Consider the following 18358-nt stretch of genomic DNA (forward strand, 5'->3'; position numbering starts at 1 on the left):
TTGAGTTTCTGCCCTGGCTTCCTTCAGTGATGGAGTGTGCCCTGAGATATGTAAAATGAAACTGACCATCTTCCTCCCCGGGTGACTTTGGTCACAGTGCTTTATCACAGTAATAGAAACAATAACCGAGACACCAAACTTCCTTGTCCTCCTTCCCTCTTCTGTAGAACAGAGAGATAGCAGAACTTCCCACCTGGGGTGAGGGGTGATGGAATGAAAAGAGGCAGATGCCCACCACAGTGATTGGCCCATGGAACGAAAAGGAAGACATTTACTATTTTATCTTCCTAATGGCATTAACACGCTTTATTCTTTTATGCTAAGTACATTTGATAAATTTCACATATTTGCATATATTAGCACACAGAGATAACCCCTCTTTCAGTATTCAGCTATTCCTTGGCTTATGATCAGTTAGACTCCAACTTACTTACTGTAAGTTGAAAATAGCATTAAGTCAAAAGATGCGTTTAATACATTTCGCCTACCCAGCATCCAGGCTGGGGGCCGTGAAGCACTGGTGAACATTTGGTTTTCCCCTCTTGGGACCCTATACCTGTGCTCTAACTGTAGCTTGTGGCCCTGCTACCCAGCATTGGAAAAGATCACTTGCATGCTGCTAGGCTGGGGGATGATCAAAGTCCAACATATAGTTTGCATGAGATGCATGTAGCTTCCGCACAACTTTGAAGTTGAAAAAAAATGTAAATCAGATTATCTCTCAGAAACACTGTCACCACTTATGAGCCACCTGTACCTTCCTTCTGCTCAGGCTGCAGGCTGTGACATAACGTAAGACTGGGTGACTGAGAGAATGTTTGGTCTTCTGGGTCTTGAGGCTGGGAGCTCTGGGGTTTAAGTGTCTGTAGAAATGCTTCCTAGTACTGATCTCATCCTCACTTCTCGACAGCCACCATCTTGCTGTGTCCCAACCTTCAAGTAGAGAAAGCTCTTTGGTATCTTCGTTTTATAAGAACCTCAACGTCATCACAGGGCTCCACCCCCATGACCTCATCTAAACAGCTTGGTATCCCAAAGGCTTCACCTCCATCCAACACCATGATGGGGGGAATGAGCTTTGGAGGGACACAAAAGTCTATAACAGGGTGACTATGAAAATAAGGTGACTCTTTTACATTAAATGAGAGAGCTAAACTTTTCATGTGAAGGACTAGATAATATAAACTTTAGGTTTGTGGAACGCATGGTCTATGTCACAACTGTTTGGTCTTGTCAATCAAAAACAGCTACGATGTCACAATGGAAAGAAAAAGACAAGATAGATGTGGCTGTGTTTCCAAAAGTGAGTGTGTTGACAATGAAATTCTATTCATAATTTTTCACACACAAAAAAACCCTATAATTGTTTTAACTATTAAAAATAGATCCCTGGACCAAGAGCTAGATTTGAGCCACAGGCTATATTAATTTGAGCCAAGCAATAAAGCATGAAAGTCATTGAAAAGCTTCAATGAAGCAGAGAGACAGAGGGTCAGGCATGGTGACTCTGCAGCTTCACAGCGACACTGCGACTAATCTCTGAGGGCATTTTTGTGTTGGCAAAAAGTGGACCCATCAGGGACCAAGCCTGCACTGTAGTAGCCACAGCCTTCCTTACCTACCTAGCCCAGTCACCTGCACCAAGCAGAGTGTTACAGCTCGGAAGCTTCAAGAAACAGAGAGGAGGTTAAAAGCCATAACAGCCTATGGTCTGCAAAGACTGTGGAGATGACCTCTTCCAACATGCTGGCCAGAAGTTTACAGCCCATCTCTTCCTGGGTTATAGTTTTAGTGCTAGACTAAAGGCTTACCTGGATTCCTGAGACATGGAGAAACTTAAGTACCAGAGACCAAGGAACAGGCCTGATCCTGTGCCTACCCAAAACTTTTCCTAGACACCTAAGGCCTTTACACTTCTCTCCTCTCTGTTTACCTATCTGCTAAGTGGGGATGACGACCCCTATACCCTTCGAAATGCCCTGCTTTAAGACAGGAATTCTGTCAGGCTACCACAATAGGTCCTGAGATAGTGACCCACAAACGTGGAAGAAAGCAAATGCTGGCGACTGTCAGGCTGAGCGGAGAGAGGTGGGTTTTGGGTGTTGCAGCTCATTTGACCACATGCAGTAGAGTAAGGTTAATTGCCCATGCTTGCTTCAAAGGAGGGTTTCACAGGTCACTCTACCAGCATGGGCCCAGCATTTGCTGATCCATTTGGCTCTTTTGACAATTTGGGCCGAGACCAAACCTTCCATAAAGGCCTGTGGGCTGTGGCTAAAGCCCTCATCTGTTTTCTGTGCTGCTCCTATTTTATAGATTGGGGAGTGGGGGTGGAAGTGGGCCATGGTTTTTTTTTAAGGGCTGGATTTCTCTGCTCTCAACTCTAGGACATCAGCAAACCTACACTGTTCTTTACTTGCACTGAGGTCTTGGGCAAGGTCCTTGGAGACTCTTACCTCAGCCTCCATCTATAAAATAAAGATGGTGTCTTTGCAGTCTATTAAGTATGGTTTTAGAAAATGCACATGAGCTAAAAGCTCTGAAAATTCTTTGAAAAGATTAAAAGTGCTATAGATTTGTGTGACCTCACAAATAATAATGCCTTTGGTATTCCTTGGGACCTTATAGATCTAAGCTAAGATCAAAAGAAATCCTGAGGAGGCATGGTGGCACACTCCTCTAATCCCAACACTGGGGAGGTAGAGGCCGGTGGTTCTCTGTGAGTTCAAGGTCAGCCTAGATCACACAAGGAGTTCCAGGCCAAAGGGGCCTCCACAGTGAAACACTAAGCAATTCTGTCAACAAGACTACTCTTGCAGGAGAATCGTGTAATGGGCAGATGCAAGGTGCATGTGGTGGGGGTTCACTCCCACTGTCCCTGCACTTGGAAGGCTGAAGCCGAAAGACTGCCATGAGTTCGAAGTCAGCCTAAGATACATAGTGAGCTTTAGCCCAGCCTGGGCTATACAATGGTACCCTATTTTAATAAAACAAAGAAACCAAAATGGGAAGGTCCTTGCGTGTCCTCTGCAGGACTTGGGTATGCTTATCCTAGAAGCTCTCATCCAGGAAAGCACTGGGAAGGGTAAAGCAGATGTTGCGATCAGAATGTTGGCGTTGGACAGAGGTCTGAATCTTAGGGATTGCTCAGCACAGTGCTAGCAAGTTTGCAAGAAGAGAGTCAGAGGAAGATTCAAAGTGAAGGCCGCCTTTGTTTCTTTTGTGAGCCTCTGTGGGCTCAGAAAGATAACCCAAGTCCAGTGACAAGCCAGGTGGTTATGGATCTTGTTTTTAAAGCTCAAAGTAGCCGAGGATGGTACAAGGATGGTGTCTCTAGGTCATTAGACCATTTGTCTAGTCACCACGTATTGATTTTGTGACCATCCATCCTCCATCTGAGTTGGGAAGCCTTGACCTCTATGGGGTGACCCCTGTGATGAAATTATACAGGAAACAGGCGGTCTGAGTGGCTCATAGCCTTAAGACAGATTTTGCCTCAAACTGCATCCTTCTTTACAAGTGGAATAAACAGGTCACTGAGATCTGGTTGGTTTGGAAACCTGTCCGTCAAGTGGATTGACAGTTGAATCAAGCAGAGCAACCTCCCCCATGGGCTTCGTAGCATGTATTTCCCACCTTGCCCTCTTAACTGCCCAAGCTCCACTGGAGCCCTTAATGTAGAGTCTGTCACCCCCCACCCTGTAGCTGGAGTGTCTGGGAGCAGGATTTCTTTTTTCCCTTTTGTAAGGGCCTAACAGCACTAGGATACCACTCTGTGTGGGATTCAAGTATTTCAAAAGCAGCTGCCTTGCTAGGCAGAGTAGTTTCTGCCTATTATCAGAGGGGAAAAAAATCACTTCAAGTCTGAGATCAGTCTGACATACAGAGTAAGTTCCGGACGGACCAGGGATAGCAAGTAGACAAACCAACCAGCCGACGTTCTCCAATCATAATGCTCTTAGCTTTGCCTAGCACAGTAAAGCTGAGGGTACAATTTGTCTCTTAGCTTTAAACTTCAAAGAGCTTTGGGGAGCAACCATAGCAATCAATAAGGACCAGCTAAATTATGTTTCTAATTTTAAGTTCAGCAAAACTTGGAATTTTCACTCTGCACCAGATGTTTGAGGTGCTGGAAATCTGCAGCTGTATAGTTGGATCCCTTTTGGAAACAGCCCTCAATCTAAGTGACCAGAGCTCTCTGCAGTCCTCATTCATCCCTGGAATGGTCAAAGACTTTAAGGCCAGAATGAGACCTGGGTGATCAAAGATACCATCTGATCTACACCTGTCATGAGCAGACGGGAAGCCTCTAGCCGGCGTCTGTGTCTATGGAAACGTAGATGTTTTAAGATTGGTATGATGGAGGAATGCAAGGTGTCTCCTGTTTGTTTTGTTTAAAAGCCCAAGTGTGGGAGAGTAAGGTTTCCTGATTGTCTCAAGGAGTCCTCTGAACCTGGGGGAGGCTGTCCATTTTTGTTACGGTGATATCCAAATGGTGCTGTAGGCCTATTTCCTGGCCCACTGTGTGACACACTGTCACTGTCCTTACTGTGGAATCCCACCACGGCTCGCTTTAGAGGTTACTCACTGTATTCTGTGGGTGGTGTTATTTTAGGGAGACAAACAGCAGAGGGAGGGATGAATTCGCAAAGAACAAATCAGTGGTGTGTGAGCTGTCCCTGTTTATTACCAGGAGTTCCTGGAGAGAAGGAAGCAAAGAATTAAACTCCAGAATGTTTTTGTTGTTAATTCTGAGCATAGATTTCTAATACCAAAGCCTTAGAGGGGAGAAGCAAAACCAGTTTTCTTCTGTGTTAATATTCGGGGAGGTGGAAGGGAATATTTGAGGCTATCTTCGTTACTCTTATCTCAGAGTAGGCGTAGAACAGCATTAAAATCCTGTGCCTTTGGGCGGTTGAGTTGTATCTGTGAGATGCCATGCAGGGTAAGGGTAATGGATCATTTTCTCGCGGACTCATATAGGACTTTTGAATTATCCCCTGAGTGGAAACAAGGGGCCCTGGGGTCTGTTAGACAGCCCAAGAAATCCAAATGGATCTTGTCATTTAAGATCCACAGGATCCGAAAACAGTCATTCAAAGCTGCATCCCTGGGACTACAGATGTAGCTCACTGCTAGAGAACTTGCCTAGAAGGTAGGTAGGAGGACCGGGATTCAGTCCCCAGTGCTGCAAGAAGCCAAAGGAAAACTACAAAGCTGGCCTGGCCAGTCTCTGCCCCTTGTCATCTGTCACCATGGTCCCTCTCCTCTTTGCTTGCCGAGCAGACACTGAGCTGTGATCACTTCCTGCCCTTCCCACCACAGCACATTCTGTCCTATGTGACCTCCGCCCCCCGCCCCGTCTTGAAACGATTTACTTTTCCCTAGGCTTCGGCTGGCCATGGCTCAAGCTTAAAGATCTTCGGTTCAAGACGGTTAAGATTCTCTTAAAAGACGAGGCTCCAAAGACCTCATCCAGACTTGCCGGTGACCTGCTCTTATGTGCCAGAGCCTGGGTCCTTGCCATGGCCACTGTTAACAGTGGTGAGGACTGGTGGCTCTCAAAAGGGAATGGTGAGACTCAGGCTTAAGACTTGAGGAGGGAGCTCCCCCCTCCCCCATCCGTCCCTCCCCCCTCCCCCACCCTCGCACCTACACATAGATGAGCACACCGCATCTTAGCCAAGAGACACTGAGTTCCTTTGAACCCAACGTCCAGCCAATGAAAAGACAAAGGCCTGGGAAATCATCCCATGAAAGTGGGGGGAGCATAACCTGTGGGTTCACATGCTGGCTCTTTACCTGCGTGAGACATCCCACCTAGAACAGTGTCAGAAGCCTTGTCTATAAAATAGGGCTACGTAACCTATTTCACAGCTAAGTGCAGCTGAACTCTGTCCCCCAGTCCTCTTTGCTTCAAGCCTCCTCTCTGCTCTGGAATCCTCCCGCTACCTTCTGCCTCATCTACCCCGCCTCTTACACGTGCAATCACGACCCAAGGTTGTCGTTATTACTTGACACGGATAATCATTTTGCAGTGCTGCTCTTCCGCTTCTGCACTGGAAGTGTGATTGACGGGGCTAGAAGCAGGCCAAGTGGGGACTTGAATCCAAGCCTTTGGCTCTGGGCCCAGTTCCCTCTCCTCTGCCCCCTATACACATCACATTCTGCCCCTCGCTTTCCTTCGAGGGACCCGACAGCTCCCCAAAGTATGGCTATTAGATCAGGAAGCTCAGGAGTGGAGGGTCACAATGAGGCGCATGCACCTGCAGAAAGAAAAATAGGACACTTGAAAAATCACAAGGAGGGCTCTTGGCCGCTATGCACATTCCAACCGAGTGGTTTCCACTCGGGGAAGATGTTCTCATGCGGGGAGAGAGAGCTCTGTGCTGTTTTAGGAGCCCACGGCTCAGAAGAAGATGGGACGATATTCTTAAGGGGTTCAGCCGCTCAGGCATGCCTAGAGCCCAAGGCCCTGGACACTCATCTAAATACCCTCCCAGCCCCCCACACACCCACACACCTCTCACCAGACTCCCAGTGTTTTGTCTAAAAAAGAAAGGACGTTTCCAAATGAGGGCTCTCACAGCAAAATATTGATTTGGAGCACATGTGTTCTGGAGACAGCGTGGATTGCTTGCTTATCCCAGCACTCTCTTGAGTTTCCTAGACTCTCGCTGACCCTTCCTCAGCCATCCTGCTTCGGTCTCAGTATCCCAGGCAAGCGGAGGACCCATCGACAGAGCAGCCAGGGCCAGGAAGGGAACATGAAGGAGATGTGTTTCAGCAGAGGGACATCTCTGAGCTCTGTCAACCACTAAAGGGGTTTGAGTCCTTCCCACCACTGGGAAGTGTGCGGCTAAGACATCTGTGTGGTTTAGGTCCTAAAGTGGTGGTTTCTTAATATAGACAAAGCCATTCCTGTCCTCCCTGCAGGAGGTATCCTGGGGGGCAGATGTGACCAGGCGGCTCTGCCTTTTTGTGGTCAGCCTTCATCTCCGTACTCTACAGAGGGAGATGGTTGGAGGGGCGGGTAGTTGATAAGCAGAAGAAAGGGCAGGGAAGTTGGGGTAAGGTGAGAAGACAAGAGAAGGCAAAAGAAGAAAGGAACAGGCTTTTTCTCCAGCCCTGTTTCTTCACCCTGGGCTTGGCTGGGCTCTCCTGTGGCTCCCTCGCACTTTGCGGATGCTAGATATACATTTCCCTTAGGACCAGTTGTCGGCAGAACGGTGCAAACACACCAGAAACCCTCATAAATCAGCAGAGGTCACTGCCAAGAGCTTTGTACACTTGCTGTCCCTGGCAGTGATAAACTCATTGCATTTGGGAAATGGCCAGAGACCCTGAGTCTGATCTTAATTCTCATTCCCAGAAACATCTCAGCTCTGGGTTCACCCAGCCCCTGTTTACTGTCTTTGTGTTTCCTAGACAAAGCTGGAAGGAACACATTTTCCTGACATCAAAGGCAACATTTCTTTGTCTCAGGGAGGAGGAACAGGACAAGGGAGACATCGAATTCCTAGGCTGTGGGAAAGCCAGGTTCCGGCCAGAAAGAACCTGGAGCCACATCCCCCCATCGGGGCCTGGGAGATCTGCAGAGTGTCAAAAGCCTGTTTTTGTCAGACCTGAATGCTAGGGACATTCTTGTTCTTGTTTCTCTTCCCCCCCCCTCGGTGTGTGTGTGTGTACACAAGCGTGGGTGTGTGAGTGTGTGTGCGTCCATGTGGGCGATTCGAGGCTTCATGATGCCAGTCAACAGCGACAGGGCTGGTGAGAACAGCCCCCTCCAACAGTCTGTTGCCACTATTTCCCCTCAAACCATCCCTACCTGGGTATATATGACTTTGTAGTTGGCCACTTAGGGAAAGTAATAGCAATCTTTACACTTTTTCCTGAATGCACACTGATGCGTGCCCTTGGAGAATGAGCCGTCACAGGCTGCTTGCCCCGGGATGCCTGCTTGGTTTGCCAGCTCTTTCCCTCCAGCCACATCTGGGCAGGCCCTCCTGCCTGGAAGAGGCATTTTCCAGTAGATGGGTCACCTTTCCCCACCCAGTAAGATCAGCTCATCCCCAGACACACTTATGCACAGCAGCTGTTCTTGGGCACCATTGCAACCCTTAGCTCAAATGGCTATGTGCGTCTTGCTGGAAAGTCTGTCTTGTCTGTAGATTCTAAGCTATGTGGCAACAGAGTTCTCTTTGTCTTATTTAGACTATAACCTCATGGTGTCAGACTCAGTGCCTGGTACCTACTAGATGCTCAGTAAATAGCTAGTGACAGAAGCCATGAGTAAGCATTTAAGCACTTTTCCAGCCCTGTTTCCATCGACAAGGTCTGTTTTTGTTAATGAACCAAGATTTTCCTGTCTGTAATGAGGTAGTTGGAATTAAGCAGAACAGGGTTAAGTTTGTCACTGAGGGCAGAAGAGCTGGGCTAGGAGAGCTCTCCTTGTCCTTTGTAAGGAAGAGGAGGGTCATCGGGAAGCAATACATTCTTAGCATTTGGATTTCTAGGAGAAGCCAGAAGAAGGAGCCAAGATGCATTCTTTTAAAGGGCCAGGCCTTTGCAGACGACTCAGCTGTCACCTGGCTCTGTTGGCCGGGACTGGGATAATGCTTGATTAAAAAATAAAGAAGTAAAAAAAAAATAAAGAAGAAAGGAAGAAAAGATAATAATAAGTCCTCGACACTCAGAGTTAATCTTGGCCCCTATGATTCTAATGGTAGAGCAATTTAGACAACAAATAAAAAAGACCAATGGCACTCCTGGGTCTCGGGCTGAAAAGGATGTTTGGGTTGAGGTTCACACCCCTTTGTGGAGCGTGTGGTCCTTACTCTCCTTCCCTACAGAATAAGTAAGCAGAGGCTTAGGCCTGACATAAACTAAAGCAAGCACAGAGCTTGCAAACTCTAGACTCAAGCAGGCATTTTAAGGAACCGAGACACTGTGCGCTAGTGTGTGTTTTTTGTTTCTGTAACAAACTACATGAGGACGGGTTTTCTACAAAGTGGAAAGTGTTATTTAGTTTGGTTTTGAGCCTGACATTTTAAGATCAGGCAACCCCATCTGTTGGGACTCTGGGGAGAGCCATTCTACTGTGTGTCAATATGGCCTTGGAGGAGAGAGCCCACAGTGAGAATGGCTGAGAGGGAGATAGAAACCTTTTTCTTCTTGTCGCAACTTGCTCTTCCAGACACTAACTGGGTTCTGAGCCTCTGGAAAACAAGCTTAAACGATATTCAAGCCATCCACAGCACAGTGTACCTTCAGCTAAATGTCCCGACCCTGTGATGGATCGGATGCACGGCTAGAAGACGAAGGCACACTGTCCACCATCATCTAGGAACCTAAGCTAGGGCGACTGGACATCTCTGTGAGGTTTTCAGAAAAACCTTTCACAGGAAGTTCTTTAAGGAGAACACAAGCAGTGTCTGAGGCAGCCACTGTTTAGATTTCCTGCAGCCCATGCTGTGGGTCCATTTTTATTGACAAGGATGCCACCTCACCAATAAAACGTTTTGTAAATATGGGACATCTTGTGAAGGAATAAAACTGATGCCAGTGTCCTTTGGGGCTCAACTGAGGATGGGCCACAGAGGTTCTTCATGTAACCAGAATATTTTTTGTGTTCGTTCTCCTTTCTTCATTTCGCTTTCACTGTTCATAACCGACAAGTAAGAAGTCATTTGTTCTCATGATGTAAACGTGATGTTTTGACACATATACATACTGGAAATGCCTGAATCAAGTACACTAACATACATATTATCCCACATAGTTTTTAATTAAAATTAATTAAATCAAAATTTCAAAATTACCAGTTACTGTAGCCCACCACAACGAACCATAGATACCCTGAACTTACTCCTCCTGTCTAAATAAAGCGTTTCCTCTGTGGCCCAGCATCCCTCAGCCTTCCTGCCCTGAACCCATCAGTCCGCAGCAGCCATCGCTCACTCTCTCTGCTTTTGGTGAGTCTGACGTGTTAGCTTCCACATGTAAGGAGAGTCGGGCAGCAGCTGTTATTCTGTGCCTGCCTCATAAGCCACCTAGGCTCATCTACACATGTTAAATGATAGCGTCCCTGCTCAAGGCCGAAGAGTATCCCATTGTGGGGTGTGAGGTGTGTGTGTGTGTGTGTGTATGTGTGTGTGTGTGTGTGTGTGTATAATGTATGTGTGTGTAGTGTGCGTGTATGTGTGGTATGTGTATGTGTGGTGTGTGTGTGTATAATGTATGTGTGTGTAGTGTGTGTGTATGAGTGGTGTGTGTGTGTATGTATGTGTGTATGTGTGTGTGTATGTGTATGTGTATAATGTATGTGTGTGTCTCTCTGTGTGTGTGTGGTGAGTGTGTGTGGTGTGTGATGTGTTTGTGTGTGTTGTGTGTATGTGTGGTGTGTGTATAATGTATGTGTGTGTCGTGTTTGTGTAGTGTGTGTGTATGTGTGGTATGTGTATGTGTGGTATGTGTGGTGTGTGTATGTGTGTTGTGTGTGTGTTGTGTGTGTGTTGTATGTGTGTGGTGTGTGTACGGTGCATGTACATGTGTGTATGATGTGGGGTGTGTGTGTGGTCTGTGTGTTTGTGGTGTGTATGTGGTATGTGTATATATGATGCATGTATAGTATGTGCCTATACATGTATGTGGTGTGTGTGTATGTGATATGTGTGTATATGTGTGTGTGTGGTGTGTATGTATGTAGTGTGTGTGGTGTGGGAGGGGATCTATGTGTGTGGTGTTTGTGGTTGTTGTATGTGTGTGTGAATAAAAAATATTTCTCACACTTCATTATCTGTTCATAAGTTGACAGGCACCTTGATTAATTCTATGTCTTGGCTATGTGCCTTTTATGCTGGTTAGGGAGGAGTCTTGGCACAGCTTAGCCATTGTTCCAGGATTCTCTAGCCAGGCTACAAAAAAAAAGAAACCGCCAGTTCCCTACCCCCATCCCCAGGGCTGGAAAAAGCTCAGCAGTTAAGAGGACTGGCTGCTTTTCTAGAGAACCTGGATTTGATTCCCAGCACTCACATGGCTGCTGATAACTGCCAGTCCTGAGGGGATCTGACACCCCCTTCTGGCCTCTGCAGGCACTTCATGCTCCCAGTACACAGACATACATGCAGGCACAATGGCCATACATTTCAAAGTAAAATAAAAATGAAGAAAAAAAAATGTGTCCCCCAACTGATTTGAGTTCTGCCTCCCCCATACGTGGTGTTTCTGGGAAGAGAAGCCAGGAAGAGGTCTCCAAGAGTAACTCTGGCTTCTGGCGGGGCTCGCTCTCTTCTTTGACTGGCCCTCCGTTCCCTCTGGCCATGAGGCTTTTGCCCAACTTCCTGGAGGGACAGCGGGCATCATAGGGACTAATGCTTCCTTTACCAGCTCAGCTGTCAAGTAACACCCCACCATCCCAGAGGGCCAGTCTTCTTCCCAGCAGCACTGCTCTTGAGACAGACAAGCTACCTCGAGAGATAAGCGATCCTCTTCATGAGAATAGACTGAGGGAAGAGCACATGCATGTACAGGGTCGAGCTGCCAGTCAGGGTTGAATTTTTTACCACCACGTCCTCTTCTCCTAGATGCCACCTCGAGGCCTGGCATATGTCCCCATGTGTCCCATGATGTGGCTGTGAAGGGCCATGTTCCAGGCCAAGATGATGGCCCTAATGCGCACAAACTAATTCAATTATACTGTTGTTTCCAGGTACACACACACACACACACACACACACACACACACACACACACACACACACTCACGTATGAGCTCACAAGCGTGTCCATGTGCATAGTATGTTATGTGCAGACACAGAGGCCAGAGGAGGATATCAAGTATCCTGTTCTGTTGTTCCTCCTTTATTTCCTTGAGATGGTGTCTCGCTGATCTTGGAGTCTTGGAACTAGGCTGGCAGCCAGCAAGCCCCAGAGGTCCAACCCTCCTGTCTCTGCCCTCTACTGCACTGGCTTTGTAGGTACCCACACAGCCATATCCAGATTTTTACATGGGCGCTGGGAGTTCAAACCCAGGTCCTCGTGTTTGCACAGCAAGAACCCTTACCCACTGAGCCATCTCCTCAGACTCTTGAGGAGGTTTCATCTAGAGACACGTGTAGACCCCAGAAAGTTGTTAAAGAATACAGAGATGGACCATTTATCCAAGTCCCTCATGGCAACATCTCACAAAACTACCGTAGAAGACTGCACTCACTGTAATGGCGTAGCAGCCATCCTCTGATTTCATTCGGGTTTGTATTCGTGTATGTGTGTACTCCATTCTGCACAGCTGGATCTCCTGTGTAGATGTGTCGAGATGGACCCACCCATCACCACTAAGATCCTTCCTGCTGCCTCTTATAACCACCCATTTCTCCCATCCCTAACCTCTGGCCACCACTAATCTATTTCTCCAATCCATCCTTTTAAGAATACTCTATCAATGGAATCACACAGTACAATTGAGGGCCAAGTGCTTCATCTCATCATAATTCCCTTGAGATTCCCCCCAGTTTGGTTGGGTTATTTCTTCCCAACTGCTGTTACTGTGGGATTAACCATTGTATACCCCAACATGACACCTAGACCCCATTACAAATCCTTTGAGACACGAACCTCAAGGATCTCTTGCTCTACAAGAGAAGATGCCATTTTGTTTGTTTCTTTATCTCTTGGTTTACCTGTAATGGGGGAGAGGTGGGACACATGGCAAGTTTTCCTAGCTCCATTCAAACATTCCTAGATTCCTTTGCCTACCCACCTCCAGGTCAGTTGGGTTGTAGTTTCCTTTAGTTCCAACTGACAGTTCCTTCTCTGTCTCCCTACTCCTTTCTGTCCCCAGGAGCACATCTACAAGCTGATGAAGAGTGACAGCTACGCCCGCTTCCTACGGTCCAATGCTTACCAGGATCTGTTGCTGGCCAAGAAGAAGGTATCTTGGGAAGGCAAGCTTGCCTTTCTTAGCACTGTCGACTCTCGCTGCTGCTTGCTGCTGGTGTGAAATGATGATATCATCCCTTGGGTTTTATTTATTTTTCCTTTCTTCTCTCCCCTCCTCTGTCTGCTCCCCTCCGATCGTAAACAGTGAAGAAGTTTACAGTTCTAGTCTCCCCTCCCCCAGCACCAATATCCAGGATGTGGCAGTGTCCCCAGGCCTCTGTCTGCCTGTTTTGCCTATAGTGAGAGGAGTGTGACCAGTTACCATTGCCATAGTAGCTCAGCCCCAGAATGTCAGGTTGGCAGTGACCCAAGCAAATCTCTTAGGATACCAGAGAGGTTTTCATTACCAGTTTCATCCAGTCATTCCCAACTGTCCTTCCCTCTTTAGCCAGACTAAAATGGAGGCAAATGAGCCCAGCCCTGTCCTGGGAAAGAAAGTCTCAAAGGTGATAAGGGCATCTTTCAGCTAGCCGAGGTTGGCCATGAGTCCCTCCTTACCATGCTGTTGCCTCTAAAGTTTTTCCTGATTCTTTGAACCAGGAAGTAACCACATTCCAACCACTTCCCCCTTTTCCACTTGGAATTAAATCATAGCTCTTACAGCCCTTGGAGTCTTGGTTCACAGAGCCCCAAAGCCCTCAGCAGGCAGGTGGTGAGGGACCTGGAACAGGGACTAATTTAGTTAGATTGCTGGGGATGGGGTGAGGGGGTGGATGCAGAATGGTACACAGGGCTCGTGAGTCTGGAGAGCCTGCCAATCCTCTGTATACCTCAGCTCCAAACTGAAGCCCGTGTATGGTTAAATGTGGCTCAATTTGCTCCAGATTCTACCACTTCCAGTGCTCATGCGCACACGCACACACACACACCTTTCTCTTTCCCACCAGGTCTTCAAAGCCTGTCTCCAGGCATGTAGCTGTCCATGCACAGGCTTTCTGTCAGTTGCCTCTCAGCCTCACAACCTTCTCTGTGTCTTGGCAACTGCACTTCATGTTTGCCTGTCTGCTTATCTGGTTAGTGCCATATAACTCCAGAGTCCCGGAGAGCATTTATGTCCACCTTCCTGTTCTTACACAACCCTCAGAAGAGCCCCCAAGACTCTGGGGAAGATGAAAGGAGTCCTGGAAGGTCTCTTGTCAAAAGCTCAGCTCTGGTGGTTCCTTTGAGTATAGACTCTGGGTTAGAGACTCTGAATCCTAGTCTTCTGCCAATTCCCTTGTTGGATGGGTTCTAGTAGAGGGAGGCTGAGGCTTCCACACAGTGACTCTGGTACCCACTATTTAAGCACTGGAAAAAAGATCAAGGTCATAGACTTGGAAACTTATACCCCCAATCTCATGGGAGAAATTCAAAGGAAACATTTCTTATTTCTCGATGCTCAAGCCCCCTAAACTTGGGGGACACTTAAGGCTCAAGTAATTTCACCAATCTGTGCCTAGCTGCGTAAACTTTTGGGTCAAAGGCATTTTGTCTCCCCATGGATGTGAGCACAAATGGAAGATTCACCTCAATCCAGGAAGTGGGCTGAACCAGCTGATCCTCCCAACACAGCAAAACCTTCAGGAGGTCAGTGGAGTGGGGGAAGGAATTAACCCCTTCCTGAGAAAAGTTACAAATGAAGCTCATCACAGTTATCCTTGAGCCCTCCAATTAAGGGATGCTCTTAGAGCAGAAAACCAGAGCACCAACTGATCTCTTTTCAATAGGAAGGAGTTATTTCCCCAGATAGTGGTGCTTTCCCATCCATGTCTTCCTAAGAGTCTCTGAGCATCCGATTTGATACTCAGCACCTTCAGGAGGGCCCAGAGCATCTTCTGACTCCAGTGGTGCTCATCCTGTGATAGCAATACCCAGCTTATAAAAAGGTACGTGAGATTTCTGCCCTCCAGCCACAGAGGTAGGGTAAGAATTGGCCTCCCCTTTTGGCTGAGAGCCTTGCCTGGTGGCGTCTAGAAGCTTAGCCTTCAGTTCTGTCCTCCCTGACACTTCCTCTTTTCTGCTCTCTTCAGAGGAGAGGGTCGTTGCTCTGGAGAACTAGACTCTAAAGGTGGGGGGTCTGGATTTTGATGGATGGTGACGTAACCGTGATGCTGGGACTCCACAGCAGCTCCAGGGAGACCCAACTATGTGGCTAGGGAATAAGGACGGCAGCTCCAGAATTCTAGACCTGGAGTGGGCTTGACTTGACTCAGTAGTACCATCTGGTACCTTTAGGGGGAGAGCTGAGTTTGCCATCTCCGTAGCACAGTGGGTATGGGCCAGACAGGGAGCCCGCAGGCCATATGTGAGAAAAAAGCCCAGCCCAACCCTATGGTCATGTGTTGTTTGTCTTGTGTTTTCCTTTTGCAACTTCATATCTGTCTTTCCGGAGCTGGCTGAGTCAGCAGGGGGCATGGGCGGATGCCAAGGACAGCTGCCTTTGCCAGACCCCTCTGCTTCTAGCACATTCCAGACCCACAGACACCTAGCTGCTTCTTCAATTCCCAAGTTGCAAGTATTTGCTCTGTGTGTTATGTGTGTGTGTGTGTGTGGGTGAGTACGCGTGTCTGTGCTACCGTGTGTGTCCGTTGAATTTGCCAGCCTTGGGCTCAGGACCTGAAATGGGACTCAAAGTTAAACCATCAGGTATTGGGGATAGAATTCTGTTCTTTCCAGGTAGGAAACTTGGGGAGAGGTTCAGGCACACGCACACCTCTTTTCCTCCTCCAAGGTCTATAGAATATTCCAGGCTTTTGCCATCTCTTGCCTCTGCTCCTTGAACTTAACAGTTACCCAGGGAACGCACCCTGCGTATAGCTTAGAAGCGACACCATTTGGGAACCACTGGAGTATTTTCTACTCAGAGCTTGTCCTTTCTTGAGGCCTCGGAGCCTTTGTCCCTGCAAAGTACTTGAGTAGATTCTCCTTGCTCTCAGGACACAGAAAATCCTGAGGAAGCCACTGAAGTTAGCAAATGTTCTTCTAAGCAGAAAAAAAAAAAATTCCAAGAGAGAAAACAGCCCTGACCCACACTCAAGCATGAATCCAAGGACTTCACCACCCCAGTGGCCGCTTCTGGACATCCTGTCCCTCCACCACCACACACAGACAGCCCTCAGAGAGAGTCTGTTCTGTGTCACCACTTGGAGTCCCATACGTCTGCCCCGGGGCGCCACCTTCAGAGCACAGCTGAGAGTAACAGGCAGTCACCTTGAATAGCAACCAGGGAAGGCCCTATAGAAAGCTAAGGCTCAGTGGTACCACCACGGCCCTTCAAGAGGCCCATTCCCACCTTTCCCTCCCCGGGGCTCCAGAGAGGCAGTGTGGTTCTCCCGGGCTTCTGTTTTCCGACTCTCCATGGGCTCTGCCGACAGCTCTGGCTGCTCCTCTTTTCCCATTTTGCGGCATTTGGCTTCTGTGTTTTGTTCTTTAGCTGTGGCTGCTGCTGCTGTTTAGAAATCACCATGTGTACGCTGAAGAATTTTTTTCCCTGTATTTTTCTCCCTACCCTTTTTTTTTCTCCCCCCGAAGCCAGAAAGTGAGCAAGGTCGTAGAACTTCCCTAGAAAAATTCACCCGCAGTGTGGTAAGTTCAGCTGGTTTTCTGCCCTCCATGTTTCTTTTGCTTTTGGTTCTACAAGTCTCGCCCCTCCCCCACCCCACCCCCACTTTTTTTGGTTGTCGTCTTCTTTGGGGTGGGAGGGGGGGTCCAGTGCTTCCCCTCCCCCACCCACCCCTTTTCTTTTGCGAGTGTCTGCAGCTTCTCTTCCAGGGATGGAATTGCAAAAAAGAGCAAGCAGCCCCCTCTGCAGAAGGTTCACAGCTCAAGGCCCAGCCCTGAGCCCAGCCTCAGGTGGGGACCCTGTGGCCTCTTTTCAAGGCTCTGAGGAGGAAGGGACCTTTCTGCTCCTAGGGCTGGGTCACCTGTGCATCTTCTACAGCAGCCTGGGGTGAAGGCCGTGAAGCAAACGAGGAACCAAATTGGCTGAGAATTGTCATTCATTTAAAAAAAAAAAAAAAAGAAAGAAAGAAAATCCAAATTTCCCTCTGTGAACCCGGACAGGAGCCGTGTTGATGTGGGTTGCGAGCTGCTGTTGCTGCTTTGTAGACGGCTAACGCTGTGTGCAGAAAGCAACTGTGCTGCGTGGGTTGTGGCGATGTGGTCTAGCTGGTGTGTGTGTCCGTGGTCTCTGCATGAGCACCTTCAGCCCGGAAGGTCCCTTGTCAGCCTCATTTGCATAGCACGGCCTAGAGAGGAAGTTAGCTGCTGAGTCCCAGAGCTGTACCAAGCACTTGCCAGGGCCAAGGTTTTATCAATCTCCTCAGCCCCTGATCCTGACAGTGAGTGACAAGAAAATACAGGGCCACTGTCTCTGCAGAGAAATGGTCTTTCCCCTTTACACACCAGCTTGGAGAGCACATGACACAAAGCAAGGCCAGGTAAAAACAGTTCATGAGATCCCTATGGGGTCTATACCATAAAAGTCTATATACCATGACCTATCATAGCAGAGGGCACAACTACCTCCCCTTTCCAAGCCTAAGGCTTGATACACACTGACTGGTCTAGAAGGAGCCACTGAGTTCTTGGGACCCTGCTGTACTGTTAATGTCAAACGAGCAGCAACCGAGATAGCAGTTAGGAAAGCACGTGGGACTGGCCACCTTTCTCTTCCCAAAGAGCAGGGGTCACTGATGCTGCCTTGCCTTGCTTGTTTCTCCACCTCTGTCTAAGAACAAAGTCCTTGTATAACATGACTACTGTATCATTAGTACCCTTTGAATCCTTTTTAAATAGTCTGAGAAATCCTGGGTTGAAAGCCACCTGGTCATTTTCTCTGTCATAGCTGGATACATTTTAACAGCATTTAAACATGATTTTGAATTCACCAAATGTATACAACACCTCAGGGAGACAGCAATTAAAAAAAATAGACAATCCTCTCCTTCTTCATATGTTTTCTCATGAGAGAAACCAGGAAAAATGCAGACTGTGAGACCCGTTGGCCTCTTGTCCTAACAGCTAGTCTGCCATGGTCATGTGGTCATGAAGGTGCATTGTCAAAGGTCAGGTCCATCTTCCATCCCATAATTGCTTCATAGAAAGTGGTAGATCTTTCTGTATTGAGCCAAGCCTTAGCTGCTATAGATGAAGGGGGTTTAGAATTGAGTTGACAAATTAAGAGCATGCTGTAGAGGCCACTGGGACTCTCCGGTGCAAATTGAGAGAAAAAGGAGTTTCCTTTATGGGAAAACTGAACTCTGGCAGCCCTGTGGTGCTCCTCAGGTAGACTGTGGGGACTGAGATACAAGGGAGGAAGCCTGGTACTTGGACAAGATGTACAAACATCTTCAGGTTGCCTTCCATGAGAAGTGGGGATGGGGATGGGGGAAGATGGTCTCAATGAAGCCACAAGGAGCATTGATTGATGTCCCTTGCC

At 47.8% G+C, this 18358-nt stretch overlaps 1 protein-coding gene across 10 annotated transcripts in view; it reads left to right on the forward strand.

Moving 5' to 3' along the window:
- The window catches only part of Rgs6 (regulator of G protein signaling 6), a 509526-nt gene that overhangs the window by 472768 nt on the left and 18400 nt on the right, over positions 1-18358 (forward strand). For 6 of the 10 annotated variants that reach the window (XM_032908075.1, XM_032908082.1, XM_032908076.1 and 3 more), the window contains 2 exons: positions 12842-12931; positions 16450-16503. In XM_032908075.1, coding sequence (XP_032763966.1) covers positions 12842-12931; positions 16450-16503 — 144 coding nt within the window. The remainder of the gene's footprint in view (positions 1-12841; positions 12932-16449; positions 16504-18358) is intronic. The other 4 variants (XM_032908085.1, XM_032908084.1, XM_032908079.1 and 1 more) reach the window with 2 other exon arrangements.

This window comes from Rattus rattus, chromosome 7 (assembly GCF_011064425.1).
Source record: "Rattus rattus isolate New Zealand chromosome 7, Rrattus_CSIRO_v1, whole genome shotgun sequence".
NCBI classification, from domain to species: Eukaryota; Metazoa; Chordata; class Mammalia; order Rodentia; family Muridae; genus Rattus; species Rattus rattus.